Here is a 19,377-nt window from a genome sequence, read left to right as displayed (position 1 = left end):
TGTCTTCGTTTTCAACGGAGTCAGTCGAAAGTCACGTATTCAACTATAATATTTCTTTTCTTTCAGTTTGTATATTTATAGGTACTCCAGCTGTTGAATTTATACTGGGAATCTTCATGAGAAGCTGAAAGAAAGGGAAAAAGAAAGTTGCTTTCTGCTTTCAAAAATGAGGAAAATAAACCAGAAAATGGCAAAAGTACTGTTTTAGCAGTGCATGATCACTTCCAGAGACTTTTAGATGGGACTGTTCCAAGACTCTCTCCAGGATATTACAAACTTGTCCCTGACTATAGCACATGTTAAAAATACAAAAATAGAAGAAAAAAAATAAAAACCAAAAGGTGTATCAAGCACAGTAATGTGTTTGTTGCAAATTTGATTTCCACAAACATATCATAGGTAACAGTGACATTTGCATTCTGTTTGAGAATCAAAATTATCTCATTCATAGCTTCATTAGTTGAGGTGGTTAAAAAACTTGTCTCCTCACAAAGTTAAATGTTTTTTGGTAATTGGCAGCATTGCCTATGGCATGCAGTGGTGGGACACAGTGATTTGCAATTTATTTTTTCCCTTCTGCAGTGTTATTGCCTCCTTTCACCTGCTTTAATTCTTTAGAATCATACAGATAGATCAGAGTCCGTTCTCACTACATTAACATCCAACCGATGCCAAAATATCCTTCCAGGAAGGTATTATGGCACCATTCTTAATGGAGCTACCCACACCTGGATGGCTTTGACCTCCATAACCAGAGTTGCCCCGTGGTTGGAAAGGCACATGTTGGCATCAGTCACACTGTGCACCTTGATTTTATTGCTGAATAGAATAGCAAGAAATGCTCATGGTCACAAAGAAGCATGGTGGACAGGATCTGTGGGTTTCATAGCAAACTTGAGCTAAAATGGCTCAAGTTGGCTTTCTGGAAAAGGCAATAGGATTTGTAATCGGAGATGAGGATTTTGGTCCATATGTTACTGGTCAGCATTCTGAGCTGCCGTTGAACTTTCCTTGTTTGTAAAATACATGGGAATTTATGATTTTGTGGTGGGCTAGTGTGAGATTGAAGGCTGTCATATGTTAAACACTCAAAACATAATTGGTGTTTAATAAATGGTCATTGGTTTTTAAAGTCCACTACCACAAATCCTTCAAGCATGACTAGAATAATATCACCTTGCTTGGCGCTGGCTCTCTAGTCCTTCACAGGTCATGTTCACATTTCATACAACTATTGCTACCCTATGGTCTTATCATCAGTCATATAATTCTTCCCTTTAGAGCCTGCTTGAGAAATGAAAATACCTCCACGTACAGCTATGATCAATGACTACTACCAGATTATTGCTCACAGAGAAGGTTTGATGCCTATCTACTATTTGTCTTCTCAGTCAGTTTTAATGGCAGACCTATGATATAGAAAGATTCAAAGTAAAAACCTTTTATTGTTTGTTCATCCTAATTTTCAGAATGCTACCACCATTATAAATAAAGTTCTATAAAAAGAAAAGAAAAGGAAACCTCACCCAAACTTACTTAATTACATGATGGGACAGGAGGAGCATTTAGATCCAGGAGTTTGAAACCAGGGGCATAGTGAGACCCCCATCTAAAAACACAAGATAAAACAACAAATGTCTCATGGAGCCCAAAGAAGCTGTAATACAACTGAACTGTAACTGTCTTGCATCCTTTTTCTGTTAAAGAGGGCATGTATAAACATCACTTATAAACTGCAACATTATTTGTACAGTTTTCACTGAGATAAATTCAAACTTTTAAAAAATAGGTGTTTTAAGCTCCAGCATTGCACGGTTTGGCTTTTCATTTGGTTGTGTGGTTTCATTTTGACAGGGTCTTGCTCTGTATGCCAGGCTGATCTTCATGCAGGCCTGTGCCACCATTCCCATGCATTGTGGCCTTTATCTGCACATGTCACACGCCCTTTATCATTGTTTCTTTTGTATGATTATTGTTTTCTAATATATTCTGCAATTAATATTTCTATAACTTTTTAATAATGTGTAGGTATCAGTTCCAGTGATCTACTTAGCAAACTCACAATCTTCAAGTTATAATTACATTTCAAGGTAGTTATTGCCAGCATAGTTCAGGCCATTAGCAGATGTTTTGATCCTTCAGATATATGGAAATCTGGCTTAAGAAGTAAATGAAGGGCTGGAGAGCTGGCTCTGGCTGGTAAAGGCACTTGTTTCCACGCTGATGACCTGACTTCAATTTCCTGCATCCACAAGTGGAAGGAGAAAGCCCTGACCTTTACATTCACACTGTGGCATGTGTGTGCCCACACACATCACACACAAATAAATATGTAGCAGCTGGGTGTGGTGGCACACGCCTTTAATCCCAGCACTCCAGAGGCAGAGGCAAGTGGATCTTTGAGTTCAGGGCCAGCCTTGTCTACAGAGTGAGTTCCAGGACAGCTAAACCTACACCGAGAAAGAAGATCTTGAAGACACTGAGAACTCACACCTGTTCAGTAACAGTTCCTTCTTCACCACTGGAACCCATAATGCATAAATTGTCATGTCAGGCCCAGATTACCATATGGCAAGAGTTTTGCGAAGACTGTGAGTATTTAAAAACAAAAACAAAACCCAGAAATGTAATACAGTAAGCTGTTCCAATTTGGTGCTATGATTTCTCCCACATCTGATGATATTGAAGAAGGGTGATTGCAGAAAAGTAAAGGTTGGCAGTAAAGGTCTAACAGTGCGTGGATCACTTTCAACAGTTGTACATTTGCTGTATAAATCTAAACAAGTGGACAAGGAGTACATACCTCAGGGTAAGGCACTTACCCAGTGTGTGTGGGATCATAGGTTCAATGCACAGCAGCCTCCCACCACGTGCCCTCCCCTCTGAGCATGCTCTCTGTGCCCATTACATTGTCATTTTGTATTGCTGGACTCACTTACATGCAACAGTTCAGCCTCAAATAAAGAGAATAAATGGAATAAAGAGAAGGGATGGTGTTGGTATAAATTTAAAATTTAAAAGTCTATGCATGGTGAAATGTTCAGCAATTGGGTAGTGGTGATGGCTATACAGTTTCATGTAACTGAATTGAATAGTAAAGTATAGTTTTGTCAGACATGGTGATGAACAGCTGTTATACTAGCACACAAGAGGCTGAGGCAGAAGAGTGTGAAGCATTTGAAGCCAGCTTTAGCTACATAGTGAGACTATGGCTCAGCAATCCCTCCTCAAAATCACATGATTTTTATGGCATGTGAATTACATCTATACCCTAACCCAAGACAAAAGTTCAAGAATATTGGCTGCTAGACCACCCTCTTTCTTTCTCTTCTATTTTCTTTTTTTTTTCTTTCTTTCTTTTTTAGTGTGTGTGTGTGTGTATACATGCAGGTGCTTAACACAAGTGTGTGCAAATGGACATGGAGTTCAGTGCCCTGGTATCTTCCTCAGTTACTCTCTACCTCAGTTTTTGAGCTAGAACCTGGAGCTCACTAATTTGGCTAGTCAGTGAGCTCACCCACAGCTGCTCTGTTGTTGTTTGCTTGCTTGCTTTCTCTTAATGTAAGTGCTGGAGACTTAAACTCAGGTCTTAAGGTTTTCATGTCAAGCACTTTACCAGCTGAGCCATTTCTCCAGCCCTACTTTATTTTTTTGTGAGACAATGTCTCCCATATGCTAGGTTGGGCTTGAACTCACTGTGTAGTTGAAGATTATTATGTCAGACATCTGAACCTCTTCTTGAGTGCTGAGACTACAGGTATAAACCACCATGTCCAGTTTATATGATGCTGGGAACTGAACTTAGAATCCAGGACTTCTTGCATGCTAGGCAAGTACACTGCTAACTGAGCTACATCCCCAGTCCTCCCGTTATTTCTTTTGTGAGCCACAAGTAACTTGTATCAAAATACACTACTCATATAGAAGTCATACTTGTGCAAATTTTGTCAAAATTCCAGCTAATTAATGACTTTTGATTATTAATTTTCAGGTAGACTATTTGGAGTTCCTAAACACACACAGCTCACACACACACACACACACACACACACAGAGAGAGAGAGAGAGAGAGAGAGAGAGAGAGAGAGAGAGAGAGAGAGAGAGAAATAAGTACACACATACACACTGCCTACACTGCCTAACCTAGCATCAAATTTGTATTGCAATCCAGGGAACCCTCAAACAACTACTTACAGCCTTTAGTAGAGTCTCTTTCTGCTTAACTCCATAAGATTCCAAAAGAGAGAAAGGAGGCTTTCTGGAGGATGAATATACAGTATTATTTTTAAACCTTTTTCATCCTCCTCCTTAACCTGATCATAACAGTATGCAATATTGCTTTTTTTTTTTATCTGATTTTTAGTTTGTAAATTCGATTGAGTTCAAATAGGGTGAAATGTGAGCTATAGATGTGATGACACCCCTCCAAAAATACACATTTGTGAATAGGTACATCTGTTTTAGAACACGTCACATATCAGTGATCAAACCCGCCAAAGCATATTATAATGTTAGAGGTCAATATTCTTTTCCTACACTGAGTACATGGGTTGCTTTCAGTGTGGGGAAAGAGCTGCAGTGGTACAGTCAGCTGGCGAAGGCTCTGGAGAACTGCAGCTCATCGTCATCTACCTTTAGAGAAGGATACACTCTTTCTCTTGTCTAACTAAGAGCTGCTGATGCTAATGGGGGCCAGGCCCTCAAACACACAAGTAAGTAATTAAATTCAGTGACGTTCTCTAAGCAGAGTAAAAGCTACCCGTTCTGTAGGGGAAGAGCCTGGGAAGAATTTGGACTGCTTAAATTGTGTTGGGCTTAAGACATGCATAGTATCATAAATATATAATGTAGAGCTTAACTATCTAGCCATATCTAATTGTGAGCTTAATTAGGCATAGTAAAAAAAAAAAAAAAGCCAAAACATAAGTCAATCAGTAAGTCAGTGGTGAAAGGCTTGCCTGTAAATGTGGAAGCCCCTGGATTTGATCCCCAGCACCATCAAACCAATCCAAATCTGAACAAAATATAATTCAGATAGAAATGAGTCTTCTGGGCTGGAGAGATGGCTCAGAGTTAAGCACACTGCCTGCTTTTCCAGAGGTCTTGAGTTCAATTCCCAGCAACCACATGGTGGCTCGTGACTATCTAGAATGAGATCTGGCTCCCTCTTCTGGCCTGCAGGTATACATACAGATAGAACATTTTACACAAATAAGTAAATCTTTTTTAAAAAAATAAAACAAACAAACAAACAAAAAACCTAGGCACCCAGTATTTCTAAATGATGTGCCTTTGTGGAAAAAAAAAGAATAATTCTTCTAATGAGTTCTGTAAATTATACTAAGTTTTTCTTACCTGTAAAAGAGAAGTTGGTGGCTTTCATTTTGTTTTTTACATTAGTGTGTTGGGCTTTTCCTTACTCATGGATGTCAAAAGAAATAAATTCATCATGAAAAAAATGTTGTTCTGTCAGTGAAGATAAGTATCAGTATCTGTACCATTTCTTTCTTACCATAGAGACTGGTGTTGGTTTTTGGGACTGCCTATTCTGTCAGCTAAGGTGCTAATGAGGAATAACAGACACGACGATGGTTTCTGTTTGTCTGTGATAAACAGAATTTATTTATCATGATGTTAAATTGCAGAAGGTCCCACATTCTTCCAGGCCTGGATAACACCTATCGCTGTATCTGCTGAAGAATGTAGCTAAGGAGTCACAGGTGGCTTCTTTCTCTCTCTCTCTCTCTCTCTCTCTCTCTCTCTCTCTCTCTCTCTCTCTCTCTCTCTCTTTTGTTGTTGTTTTGGTTTGGTTTTTCAAAACAGGGTTTTTCTGTGTATCTCTGGCTGTCCTGGAACTCACTCTGTAGACCAGGCTGGCCTCAAACTCAGAAATCCACCTGCCTCTGCCTCCCAAGTGCTGGGATTAAAGGTGTGCACCACCACCGCCCAGCCACAGGTGGCTTCTGATGGAGTTGCCCCTTTCTCAGTTACACTTCGCATGTGCAGCTCTAAAAACTTGAAACACAAGAGAATTTTTGACTCTGTTTATCCTTGATTTCCCCCATCTTTCAATGTTTTTCTTAGAAACGTTTTATTCCTGTTATTGTTGAAACTATATGACAGTAATATTTCTGTGTCATCTGTAACTATTTACTTTTTGTTTTTTATTTTATTTTTGAAGACGTGGTCTCACATTAACACAGGCTGACCTGGGAATCTGTGCACTAGGATAGAAAGCCACAGTAGTTTGTGGGCCAAATCTGGCTGACTGTGTATCGTGTTTTTGTTTGGCTGTGACTGCTTCTGCACAGAGACTGTCATTTCAGCATGGAAATGTGGTCTGTGGTGCTAAAATGTTTACTCTCCTTTGCTAAAATATCACCTAAGGTTACTGGAGTTTTGTTTTTTAATATATAAAGAAATGCAGTGTGTTTTGCAACCTATAGTTTGACACTTTTTATGTCTAAATTTTCATAAGAAAGATGAAGTGAATGTGATGTGAAAGAAAGAAAGCATCATGGTCCAATATCCAGAAGTTTCTCTCAAATCTTCATTTATAGGTGAAATTGATATCTAACAACTTCCTCTGTAGTCATTTATCTTTGTAGATCAAAACCACAGTCTTCTGAAAGTCTGAGGATGACGATCAACTCTTTTTAAAAGAAACATCCAAAAGACAGCTTGCGAAAGTTGATGGTTTTCTTGCTAATAAAATTGTGCTGGGTCTGAGAGAAACTCATTCTTCTGACCCTTAAATAGTTTTAAAAGCGTGTGCCAAGAACTCACCATAGTAGCAGGCAACACACCCAAAACTCTGGGTGAGGTTTACAGAGCCACTGCCTTTGCGTCACTTTTTCCTGAAAGTCGAGTTCATTTTCTTCTCTTTGCCAGTTAGCATGTCTCTGGTTTCTCCTTGCCATCCTTCAGATGGCTTCACCAAAACTTCAGCCTCCAGAAGTAAACAGGAACTAGGCATAGTTTTCCATTTGCTTTCCTCTGCTTAGCACTTTCAGAAACCAACTCTGCAAGGCTTCTGATCTTATCCTATGAGGAAGCCCCTGACCCCCAGCATTAACCCAAATCAACAAGTCATCTGTAGTTGCTAATGTTTCCACACACGGCATTTTCATAAGTCATACAAACTGCAAATAGCAGTGTGGAAAGGGAGGAGTTTTCAAGCCTGATTCTTCTGCGTTGAGACTTGCCCACTGGCTGCCTCAAGTATACTCTTCCATTGAATGTTTGCAGACACGGAGCGAACTTCGCTGTGTGACATTCTGGACAAACAGCAGAGTATTAACAAGTGTCTGTTTCTGTTACTGCTGTTTCCTAAATGTATTAGTAGGTGTGCAATTTCACTGGATATTCCTTTTTTTTTTTCAATTGTCTTTGTACCTATGGTTGAAAACGGTAGTTGGTCTTTGACCTTTGAGGAGGTAAGTTGGTTTTCTTCGATCTGTGTATGTCTGTATTCGTGTCTGTCTCTGAAAAATGCGGTATCATCCTCCTAATAGTTACTAACCAAACTTCCTCGCTTTGTAAGTCCTGTGCAAGAAGGGAGGGAGAGGCTGAGGAAAGTTGTATGTTTTTGTTCAGATGGTATTAGTTGTGAGAGATGGAGTGGGTTTCAGAAGTGTGATGTTCAGGTTATGTAATCTGTGCCTCCCGTAATCCTTTCTGAAAGTTAAGAGGAGCTATCTGCCTGATTTTTTTCCAGGCTCTGAGATGTTGGCACATCTGCCCTCGCTAATATCCACAGTGTGGGTATCTCCACTGGCTAAAGCCATCCAGCTGATTTCATAGTCTCCCCCTTAGGCAGAAGCTTGGTTTGAAATGAAGCAGGCCTATCAAACCCAACTTTGTCCCCCAGTGTACTGTGAAAGAAGACTTTTTTTTTTTTTTCCAAAGTGGTCAGTTCTGAAAATAGTTTTGACTCCTCAGGAAAGACTGGAAAAGACACCTAAGCATGATAATATGTTTTAATCCTTGGGCATGTTCATCACAGGCCATCTCAGCCTCAGCAGCAGCAGAGTCTCAATTGTCTCTGGCATGGCGCAAGGACACCTCATTACCCAAGATTGCCCGCTGGAGGATGATACTGCATTTTTGACCCCATAGCTTGCTTTCTTTTCATGCCCCCCCACCCCCCGCCCCGTCTGTGAGTGCAGAGCAGCCATCTGACACCTCCCACTGCTTGCTTTGCAGATACCAAACTGGAGCTGCTTGCTAAAGCAAAAGCCAGTAGGCATGCCTCATGGCCAGTCTGCTCGTTAGGGACTCTGATACTCACTTCTTCACAGAGTCCTCCTAGTTCTTACCCTTTAGCTGTGTGTCTGTGATAAAGGGTTCAAGTTTCTTCAGTAATGAGAAGTTTCCTGTCAGAAGTTGAGCTGTGCTCACTCAGTTTGTTTCTGTAATACATAATCTATCCGACCTGTGCCTCTAATCTAAAGTGAAGTTTTAAATACTTGTATGAGTAACTTTCCCATGGACATCGTATAACCTGCAGGTTAACTCAGTTCTACACACAATAGCAGGAACCTGAAAAACTGGTAGCATTTTAATATGGTGTAAATAATAGTCGAGGAAGCATTTTGTAGCTTCGCATTCTGTGAGCGCAAACTCAGTAGGAGCAGTAACCCAGGAACCAGGTGGCAGAGGAGCCTTATCAGCCTCTCGGAGGGATTTATCAAGAAATGAGAAAAATCTCTTCTCCACCCAACAGTCTGCCTTGTGAAATATGTGATGTTGAAATCATGCTGGCTTACTGTTGTTTCCTGGCCAGGAGGCCATTGATTGAAGAGGTTTCTAAAATGTGTTTTTTAAAAATCTTAAGTTTTCTGCAAGCACATGAGTTGTTTCTTTAGAGAAGTAATAGATGTGTTACAAATACAAACTCTCCAGCCCCTGGTAGATAGTGGGTTTTGTCAGCGAAGGTTCAGCCTCAGGAGGCTTTGTTTCTGTGTATTACCCATGTACCTTAGTGGGAGGTTAGAGCTGTGGGAGCACAGGCTTTTAACAACCACAAGCTGCCCTACCAATCCAGGAGCACTGCCCTACCAATCCAGGGAGCACTGCCCTACCAATCCAGGGAGCATTGTCTTTTGGGACACCTGAGCAGAGAAGATGTTCTCAGGTGTAGTGTTGTGTGCTGGTCACTAGGAAGGCCCAGTGTGGTTTGTGTAGAAAATGACCTTGTTCAGCAGTAGACTGAAATCTTTTTTTTCTTTCCTTCATTCTTACTTACTTTCTTTTTTACTTCTATACATTTTAGTGTTTTATCCCTTCTAGAATTGAAATTCTGAATTGAAGGAGTTTAACAAAAGATTTTAAAATTGTAACTGAATTATATTCACTGTGGAAAACCTGAGACCATCTTATGGAGAAAAAGATAATGTCAAATCTAACCTACTGCCTACAACTAATATTTGTTGTTCATAGTATTATAAAAATGGGGCTTTCTAGCTATTATTAGAAAATTTTCTCTAATATGTATTAATATATAAAATTCTATCATGAATTTTTTAAAAAGTTATGTGGGTAATTTGGAATTTTATCTTATGTTTATTAGTAGATCTGTTTTGCACAAAGTTTTTTTTATATCCCTGAACTGTCTCAGTCCGTTTTCAGAGTGCAGGGCTCTCTTTCTCCACTGACCTTTCTGCTTATGGTTCCTTGGGTTCCATGAAAGTCGCAGGCCTTGCTCTTTGTTTTATAGACTTTCTTCAGAATGGAGATGACCATGGGTTATTAGAGATTTTTTTTTTCTCTGTCTGTAAAACTAACACTAGGCTGTTCTGCAGCAGATAAAATTAATTCCCACCTTTTGTATGCACTGACACACCATCTTCCAGAACATATATTCGTCTTGTGAGTTTTTGCCAGTGCTTTGCCTGGGTTTACTACCCTTTTAGAAAACACTGTCAGGAGTGTAAATCTAAAACGAAATAGAGCTTGTTACACTGAAGCCCTCCTGTCAGCCCACTTTAGCGTCTCCTGCAATCAACAGTGGCAAAGAAAACATATTTGCTTGTGTGCAATGGAAAACACTAAACTGCTGCTATGAAAGTAGGCACACATACTCGGCTCCCAGTGGCTGTAAAGAGTACCTTGCTTCTTAAGAATTAGCCACTTGATTCACTCATCATAACTTTAAATCTTTTCTTGAGAGTTCAGAGTGGGGGCAGGGACCAATATTGTATTTTACCCAGAATCTTTTAATCTGAAGTTTGAATAAAACAGAATAAATATTTAGAAAATACATTTCAGGGTTCATTGCTCTCAGGCACACAGAAACATATTTACAGAAGTAAATGTATCTTAAAGAATAAAGTGATCAGCTGGGAGCAGGATCACAAACTCATGGGTCTTCTTTCTTCTTTATTTTTGAACCCTATATAATTTGATTTTAGGTTTAGTGTTCTTAAACAGCTCCAGTTAATTTGTTCCCTCATCTTGGAGAAGCAATTTAAGAAAAAAAATTACCAGCATCATCCCTGCTTTGTCTTGTAGACAGTTTCTCTAGAGGTCACACTGTGCATGTTTCAAACAAGAATTGTTGGTGTCTGTGTTCTAGGTCTATGTGAAAACCTCCCGTAACTGGGAGCACATCTGGAAACTCTGCTCTCTGTGGCGCGTCTTACCTAACGACGCTCTGTCTGGAGGGTCTAGGGGATGTTTGTCAAGCTTCACTGGTAGAGAACTGCATCTGCACCGCTGGCTAAACTCACTGTTGTTTCCCAGACAGCAGCTGCTTCCCGTGCCACTGCGCCCGCCCTTCTACACCTCTGAGAGTTCACTTGTTGATGTCGCTTGTTTTTCTCCTGCCAGTTTCTACCCCTACCTAATGTGGACTTCTGGCTCTTGCTCTTTTTCTTCAGAGGGAGAACCGAAGATTACAGGAGGCCAGCATGAGGTTGGAACAAGAAAATGATGACCTTGCCCATGAACTAGTGACAAGCAAAATTGCTCTGCGGAATGACTTGGATCAGGTAAGTTTGTCCTTCACTGTATAGAAATGATACTGCGACAGCTTCTTCGGGGGTGAGGGCCAAGGTGCTAGCTCTGTTCCTTTGTCTTGGTTTATTTGTTCTAAATTTTGTTTCTTTGCTTTGTTTTGTTTTTTGAGCCAAGCTCTCAACTATGTAGTTCTGGCTACTCACTATATAGAGCAGGCTAGCATAGAAGTCCCAGAGATCTACCTGCCTCTTCCTTCCAAATGCTGGAGTTGAAGACATACCCTACTTCCCCTGTGCTTTCTCTGTTCTTGATACAGGGAGCTGCTGGCTAGATGACTGGGTGAGTGGCAGGTGGGAGGGGACAGCTTGTGCTAATTACAGAGAATGGAAAATGAAAGTCTTAGGGAAAGGTTTGGATTGGTTCCAAACAACTTGCGTGACATATTTTTTAATATCCTTTGTCAGTGCTTTTCCTACATCAAGAGCTACCAGCATAACTACCTAAAACATTAGTCAGCAAGAGCACACTAATGCCACGTCGACATTTGGAGGCACTGTCCTGTCACAGTCGTAGTTCTCATCTGTGACATGTAGAACTGTGTGTAAAGACCATGCATTAAGGGTTAGACCCTGAATGTAGGTACACAGCTTTAATCCTAGCACTCAAGAGGCTGAGGCAGGAAGATTGGGAGTTCAGCCTCAGGTTACCTTGAGCTGCCTAAGAGTCTATCCCATTAAACGCAACAAGGAAGAAAACAGAAGGCCTGCTGAACAGTGCTAAAGCCAGGCTGCCCTGGTGCAAGTCTTAACTGCTATATCCTGGGCAGCTCTTTATCGGTCTCTAGGTATAAAAACTATCTACCTCCTGGGGATGATGTAGGAGTTCAGAAAGCCCTTCAGTTCTGTGCTGGTTAGTTTTGTGTCAGCTTGACACAAGTCAGAGTCATTTAGGAAGAGGGGACCTCAGCTAAGAAAATGCCCACCACAGATTGACTGTGGCCAAGCCTATTTCACATATTTCACATTTTCCTGATGGATGTGTGTGTGGGTACAGCTCGCTGTGGATGGTACTACCCCTGGCAGGTGGTCCAGAGATGTATAAGAAATCAGGCTTAGCAAGTCAGGATATAGAAGTCCTAATAGCTCCTGACCTGACTTTCCTCAGTGATGGACGGCTACCTCAAAGCGGAAGCTGAAGTAAACCCTTTCCTCCCTAAGCTTCATTACCGCTTTAATGACCTAAGACAAGTAGTGTATAGTCATTGCCTGGTAGCTGTCTCCAGGAAACCCTCTGCTTGTCTGGCTTCCCTTGTTCCTCACAACAGTGCTGACAGTCTCTGGACTTTCTGGGGTTTTTTTTTTTTTTTTTTTTTTTTTTTTTTTGCAAGCATTTTCAGAGATGGGTGCTAAGATGGAAGCAGTTGTGTACAGTTTTAAATTTCCACTGCTGTCTGCTTCCTAAAATGAAAATGTTCATAATAGATAGGCCAAGGTCAGAAAACTGGAGATGAGTCTCAGAGAGTAAATCATTGTTGCCTGTGTGCTAACTGGATTTTAATAGGATTTAAATACAAATTCATTGATACGTCATCTGCTTAAAATTGAAGGACGGCTTAAAATGGTCTCTGCCACATTTTTCATTTCCCAATCTAAACAGCTAATTATGTGACTCAGAGTTTTTAATTTCTTTTTAATGTGTTTATAAGATTGTGCCTGGTGTTTGAGGAGGCCAAAGGAGGGAGTTGAGTCCCCTGAAACTATAGTTAGGGACGTTTGAGAGCTGCCGTGTGGGTTCTGGGAATGGAACGTGTATCCTCTGCAAAAGCACTATGTCCTCCTAATACGGGTCTCTCCAGCTCCAGCTCAAAAGTTTTTAAGTTGGAGATAGACCTAAATACTATGGAAAATAATAATAACAACAGGGCAAGACAGAGCTGTGGGAACCAGCATTAAATCTGACTTTTTTTCTGCCTAGAGCTAAGAGACTAAACTCCAGAACTAAGGTGTGCTAGGCAGTTACTCTACCACAGAACCACAGAACCACAGCCCCAACCCCTACATTGACTTTGAAAATAAAAACTAACAAACAAAAACCAAATGAAGCTGCTTGGAACAGAGGGAATTGAAGGTAAAAAAAGAAGCCCATTTAGTCCCTTTCAACTACAAATTCTATTCATCCTGCTCCAGTGGAAGTTGATAGAAGTCATAAAAGAAGCACGGAAGCTGAGGAAGGTCCCCATTCAGTCAGGGCTGGTTCAGCCTGGTCTCAGGAAAGCAGGGCTACCTGGAAAGTCTGAAGGCCATACTCGCTTTCAAGGGTGCCTGTACCCCTGATTCTACCATTTTGATCATTTATTCCCTTTTAATTTTCTTAAGATGATTAACTGAGTGGAAAAAAAGGTCGAAGGTTTGTGTTCACTGTGGATACAGTGATATGAGCTAAGAAGAAAATGAACGTTATGTGATCATTTGTATTAAGCCTAGAGAATATTTAAGCAAATAAGTTTTAGTGATTACTTTCTGTATGCTAAGTAAGCAATATGCATAATGACTTATAAGTATTATCTTCTTTAATCTTATTGATAATCCCACGAAGCAAATACTTGTTAATGTATACAGTAGTTGGGACAGTCACTTCAAGCCTCTGAGCTTTCTCCATGCCTGGTCACTCAGTGTGAGAGCGAAAGCCATCCTACTTTGTCCTGGAGTCACTGTGGCAAGGGTAACCAGACATCACACAGCATGAGTATCTGCAAAAAGATGGCCAGTTTAGTAATAACAAAGAAGTGCAAGTCAGCTGTGCCCTAACTAAAGGAGTGGCTAGTGGATCCTCTCCTGTCCCTCAGTTGCCTAGAGCCTCTTTCTTGAGCTCCCTTTGGCATCTTCTCTCTCTCTGCCTGGCCATGAGCCTCTCTGTAGTTTGCCTGTGTCTGTGCACTCCTACAGTGCCTATTTTGCTTTTTCAAAGAGATGGAACAGAGAACAGTCCTGAATTCAGTCCTCAGTACACAAACTAACCCTACTAGACACCAGGCACCACTGATTGCCTAAAGAAGGGGCGTCCGTTTCATATACTCAGTCTGACTCTGGGCCCTTAATTCAGATTATTCACCAGCTTCACTGATTTGGAAAACTGTCCTTTTGCTGGCTCTTCTACAGGTTTTTGTGAGATTGTCTCTTTCCCAGTTCTCCAGTCTCTTTGTTGTTTTATGTTATTTCTTAAATGAATTTTGATACAAAGTTAGTTCACTATTTTCCCCGCAGAAACAAATTATCTTTTTAAAATTTTATTTTTATTTTATTTTATTTCTTGAGATAAGGTTTCTCCATGGAACCCTGGCTGTCACCTTGTAGATCAAGCTGGCCTCAAACTCAGAGATCTGCCTGTCTCTGCCTCTCAGGTTCTAGGCGTAACTGGGTGAGCTGCTATGCTCAGCTTTGTTGAGGTATGAACTGCACACTCTTTCACTCTGGATCACAGGTCTTTTTAAAGTGTTCTCACTCACTGGACCCACTGGGGTGGGGCTTCAAGTTTTGTCTTTGTGCCTGGAAACCTCATATTTACCTTTAATCTTGTATAGTGGTTATTTCTGCTTGTCACAAATTCAACTTTTGAGGCAAGGATTATTTTTTAGAGCCCTCATTTCAGAAGTGAGAAAACTGTCGTATTCCAATGTGGAAAGTTATTCTTTAAATGCAGAGATTTTATTTAAAAATGAACACGAAAGTTTGTTTACTACAATGCTACTTATAAGAAATAAAATATAAAAATAATATCATGTCTATCATTAGAGGAGAATAATAGTTGTTGCAGGATATTTGATCACATTGTGAGCCCCAAGACTGTGAGCTGGAAAACCCTTGTTATGTTGAGGCTCAGCCCCAGCACACACCTTTTATCCAAAAGCGCACTGTAAACAAGAGCTAAATAAAGTCAGCTGTAGGTCAAGAGGCAGAGCTGGCAAGCATTTGAGAGGCAGCGACCATAAGAAAACCCAGAAGAGAGAAAGGAGAGTCTCTGAGCTGAAGAGTATTAAAGGCAGCAGGGAGAAGGAGAAAGGGCTTCTTCCCCTGGGACATCTGTGGAGTAGGAAGGTCAGCTGGGTGCTTTTTCTGCCTCTCTGAGCTGGCAGGTTTTCAGCCCAGCACCTAGCTGCTGAGTCTTCATTAGTAAAATCAGATAACTGGGATTTTTGTTTTTAAAACAACAAATACTTCTGTAAAATATGTTTTTGGAATTATATTTTAGATAACAAGGTTAGAAAAACAATATGCATTCTATGCAATAAAGAACACATGACTTTATAAACAAAGGAATATTACTTAAAAAGTCATCTTACCTGCAAGAGAATCCCTTTTGTGATTAGTCTGAAATGATTGCTATTATGGTCTTTGCAGAAAGAAACTGATTATCGAGTCTCTCTGTACTTAATGTGAATACTATATCTGTTCCTTTAGAAAGGATTCTAGGGGCAGGGAGATGGCTCAGTATTTATAGTGTTTGCTATGCAAGCATGAGAACCTGAGTTCAAATCCCCAATATACATTGCAAAAGCCAAAAATGATAGTGTGTGTGTGAACCCAGCACTGGGAGAAAGGAGACAGGCAGGTCAGTAGAATTTCTTAGGCATCCTAGCCAAATTGGTGAGCTCTGAGGAAGACTCACCTACACACACACACACACACACACACACACACACACACACACACACACACACACACACAGAGCCCTTTATTTGTTTCCTCCCTGTTTGCTAGCTCTATGCCTCCCTCTGATTTCTCAGTTTCTGCCTCTACAGGAGGTTTTTCCTTGTCACACAGCCTTTGGCTTGCTGGTCTTCAAGGAAGTACATCAGCCTGGGAGTTAACAGACTGGCTTTGCCTGCTCCTCCTGTTTGCCTAGGACCCTTTACGTTCAGTATATCAGAATCCATTCCTTTATTGAAAACAGCAAGCATTAACAGACACTAAAGTGGTTGTATGTAAGGCTGTATGTAAAGTAAGTGCTGAGGAGGTACTTATTCAGAATAAATAATCCCTTGACCTAGTCGCTGTAGTGCAGGCATCCTGAATGCCCTGGGCAGCAAAGGCACTTCAGCTTTTCTCCTGACAAAGGACTCTTCTCATGACTCACCCTTAGACTCCTTATTAGAGAAGGATCCACAGCAATCAGAAATTATCAAAGAAACATCTTCATTTCACTGTTTCTGGGCCCTCCCTACCCTTCCCTGATCTCAAAGAACAAGAAAGAAAGATAAGATTAGTATTTTCCCATGAAGGATACGTTTGAGTTTCTTCTGACTACAGGCCAGAAGCTACAGATCTAGAGAGGTACATTGTTTTGTTCTAAATCAAACAATTGGCTGAATGGGTTCTATCGGAAATTATTTGTGTAAGATCCTCATCCCTGTTCACTCAAGCCTTTGATCAGGTGACTGGTAGATCTGTGATTAAGCAGGTATTGTATTTTCTATTTCTGTCTTTTATTTCTGTCACAGAAGCCAACTGTGATCTGCTCTTCAAATAGCAATAAGCATTATGACTGAAGATTGGTGTTCTGTTCATACTGTCAGATTATGATGAGGGTCTTATGATTTGAGTAAATCTGTTCAATATTATGCTTGTTGCGCATTGTAGACAATGTCTGCTTGAACAGAATATAGAATGGTTCGCTATACAAAAATCCAGAACCTGTTTGTTTGTTTGTTTGTTTGTTTTATTTCCAGACAGGGTTTCTCTGTGTAGCTCTGGCTTTCCTGGAACTCACTCTGTACACCAGACTGGCCTTGAATTCTGTGTGCCTCCACACTACACCCCAGCCCCCAGTACTGGGCTTAAAGGCATGCACCACTACTGTCCAGCTGCAGAAACCTATTTTTATAGGAGTCAGGTCATTCAAGATCTGGTCCTATTTTGTTGGGCAGGAGAATGGCTTCTACTTCACTGTTGTATGTAGAGGAGACTCTTAGAATAAAATCTCCTAGAAGGCTGTGGAACTCTTCACATGCAGAGCTCACAAGCTCTGTGTATGTTGGACACTTTATCAATAAATTATATAAGGCCACTTATCAGCCTCACAATGACTATTCAGTAGAAAACATGTACATAAAAATGATAGGGTTGCTGGGCAGTGGTGGCGCATGCCTTTAATCCCAGCACTTGGGAGGCAGAGGCAGGCGGATTTCTGAGTTCGAGGCCAGCCTGGTCTACAGAGAGAGTTCCAGGACAGCCAGCGCTACACAGAGAAACCGTGTCTCGAAAAAACAAAAACAAAAAACAAAAACAAAAAAACAAAAAAAGATAGGGTCTTCAGCATAAATACTTCATGAAGAAGGGCTTCTGTTAGTTATAGTTTCCAAACCCAGAAAATGGCTGGATATGCTATAAGATTCAATCAAGAAGCTTCCCACTGAAGTCTGCATAGCAATAGCATTGTACTCATAAAATAGTATTCAAATTGACTAACGGCTAAGTTACCTCTCTTGCAGAGATCAGATCTTTAGAACATTTATTTTAGAGTTTATATTTTTCATATTGGGATTGTTCTCTTTTAAATTGTAAAATTTGCTGCATTGTGACAACAAGAAGTTGTTGCTATCATTTTTTTTTTTTTTATCGGCAGAACTCAATATTCTCAGGTAGAGCTGGACCCAGTGGGAGGCTTATTTGATTAGTGTTTAAGAACTTGGGCATAGTTGGTTCTTCTGATACATTGTGTTGTGACCACGCATCAGGGACTTTGAAGGGGGTCTCTTGTTTGGCGAGTCACCTCAGTCATCTGGTTGGCAGCTCTTAGGATTTAGTTAGTTTTGGGCTCCTGCGTTCTCTGAGATGCTCATAGTCTACTTGACTAACAGTTTTTGCAAATTGGATTTTGGGTTCCACCTCCAATTTTAGCATGCCCATCTGCTCTTCTGATCTTTCCCCTAATGTTTAAAATCTTCTTTATACTTATTACTTGGTTTATGTTGCTTATGAGAGTGTACATGTTTCACACATGCATGTGGAGGTGAGTTCTCTCTGTTTGCCATGTGGGTTCCCAGACTGGAACTTGAGTTGTCAGGCATGGCGGCCAGTGTCTTTACCTACTAAGCCAGTCACTGCTGCCCTCCCATCTAAAACTGAATGCATCAGAATAAACTTAGAGTCTATTTTCCTGCTTCCACCTGCTGAGTGCTGAGATCGCTGGCATGCTGTCCCAAGTCCTGTTTATGTAGTGATAGGTTGAACTGAGGGCCTTGTAGATTCACGCACTGTTTAGTGAGCCCACCACTGCTCCCATTCCTGCTGCCCTTCGTCTTTAAGATGCCTAAGGAACTTTTTCACTTTAAATACCCAGTAGTCCTGACTGCTCTAGAGACAGTTCTTGCCACTAAAACATAGGGCTGCAGGAGCTGGAAGGCAGTGAGAATGAGAAGCTGGGATGCAGTTCTCTGCCAGTTCCCAGCAGACCGTGCTGACCCAGCCATCTAGACATGTGGAAAAGATGGTAAAACACAAACAGAAGCCGCCTGACTAACACACATGATTACTTGGATAGTGTTTGGCTACTTTCAGCTAAGGATGGTTTCTTCAAATAGCTGCCTTTCCTCTGCCTCAGGGTCTTCTCTGCTAACCCCAGCCTGTGGCCCTCTGCCACCTCCTATGCAAGCAGTCTGCTCCCCCAATGCCTTAGAAAAGCACCTCCATCCATCCATCCATCCATCCATCCATCCATCCATCCACTAACCACTTAAGAGATTACTCCTGCCCCCATGATGGCTGTGGTGCTAGGGACACAGTTAAAAAGCAAAAGAAATATGATTTCTCATGGTGTTTAAAGCATGGTGGCAAGACATGTAAGTCCCTCACACAACTTACAAAGAAAAGAGGCAGTTTAGATGGGAGTGAGTGAGGCTGGCTCGTTCACTGGGATATGAATGTCTGACTGGAACCAGAGAGTTAAGCTAGGACCTCAGAGTACTAAACAGACAACACTAGCTACATTAAGTATACACAGGGGAATTTTAGTTAATTTTGGTTCTGTATCCAAGTAAACAAGAAGATACTCTCTTTGAACTCCTTCCTGTATCTTCTAGAAGCACAGTATTGGCTGCTTGGATTTCTGGTATAAACTTCAGCTTTTCATAGCCTCTCACATAGATTCTTTGTCTTAATTTCTTACTCTGCTCACAGACCTATATGAGCACCCTTGTGGGCCAGTGTACCCCAGCTGGTTTTCAAATTTTCCTGCCTATATATTATTCATGGGTCAGTCTGTTTGTCTCCTTGTCCTCTCTGGGTCCTTCCCATATGCTTCTAATCTGAGGCTTCTGTTAGAGGATGGTTCTCCCTACTCAACGGGTCCATCTATTCAGAGTATGTGCTCTTAGGACATGTAAAAAATGTGCTGGAAGTGTTTAGAAAGAACACAGACTTG

At 41.0% G+C, this 19,377-nt stretch overlaps 1 protein-coding gene across 9 annotated transcripts in view; it reads left to right on the top strand.

Annotated features, from left to right (window-relative positions):
- Rabgap1l (RAB GTPase activating protein 1 like) overlaps positions 1-19,377 on the top strand; it is a 551,680-nt gene that overhangs the window by 513,552 nt on the left and 18,751 nt on the right. For 6 of the 9 annotated variants that reach the window (XM_034512812.2, XM_076941454.1, XM_076941456.1 and 3 more), the window contains one exon: positions 10,881-10,991. In XM_034512812.2, the coding sequence (XP_034368703.2) occupies positions 10,881-10,991 (111 nt within the window). Of the gene's footprint in view, positions 1-66; positions 6,736-7,244; positions 7,437-10,880; positions 10,992-19,377 lie in introns of those variants that run through there. The other 3 variants (XM_076941455.1, XM_076941462.1, XM_076941460.1) reach the window with 2 other exon arrangements.

Source organism: Arvicanthis niloticus, chromosome 10, assembly GCF_011762505.2.
Source record: "Arvicanthis niloticus isolate mArvNil1 chromosome 10, mArvNil1.pat.X, whole genome shotgun sequence".
Classification (NCBI taxonomy): domain Eukaryota; kingdom Metazoa; phylum Chordata; class Mammalia; order Rodentia; family Muridae; genus Arvicanthis; species Arvicanthis niloticus.
Note: the sequence above shows the minus strand (reverse complement) of the source record. Positions and strands in the feature narration are given on the sequence as shown.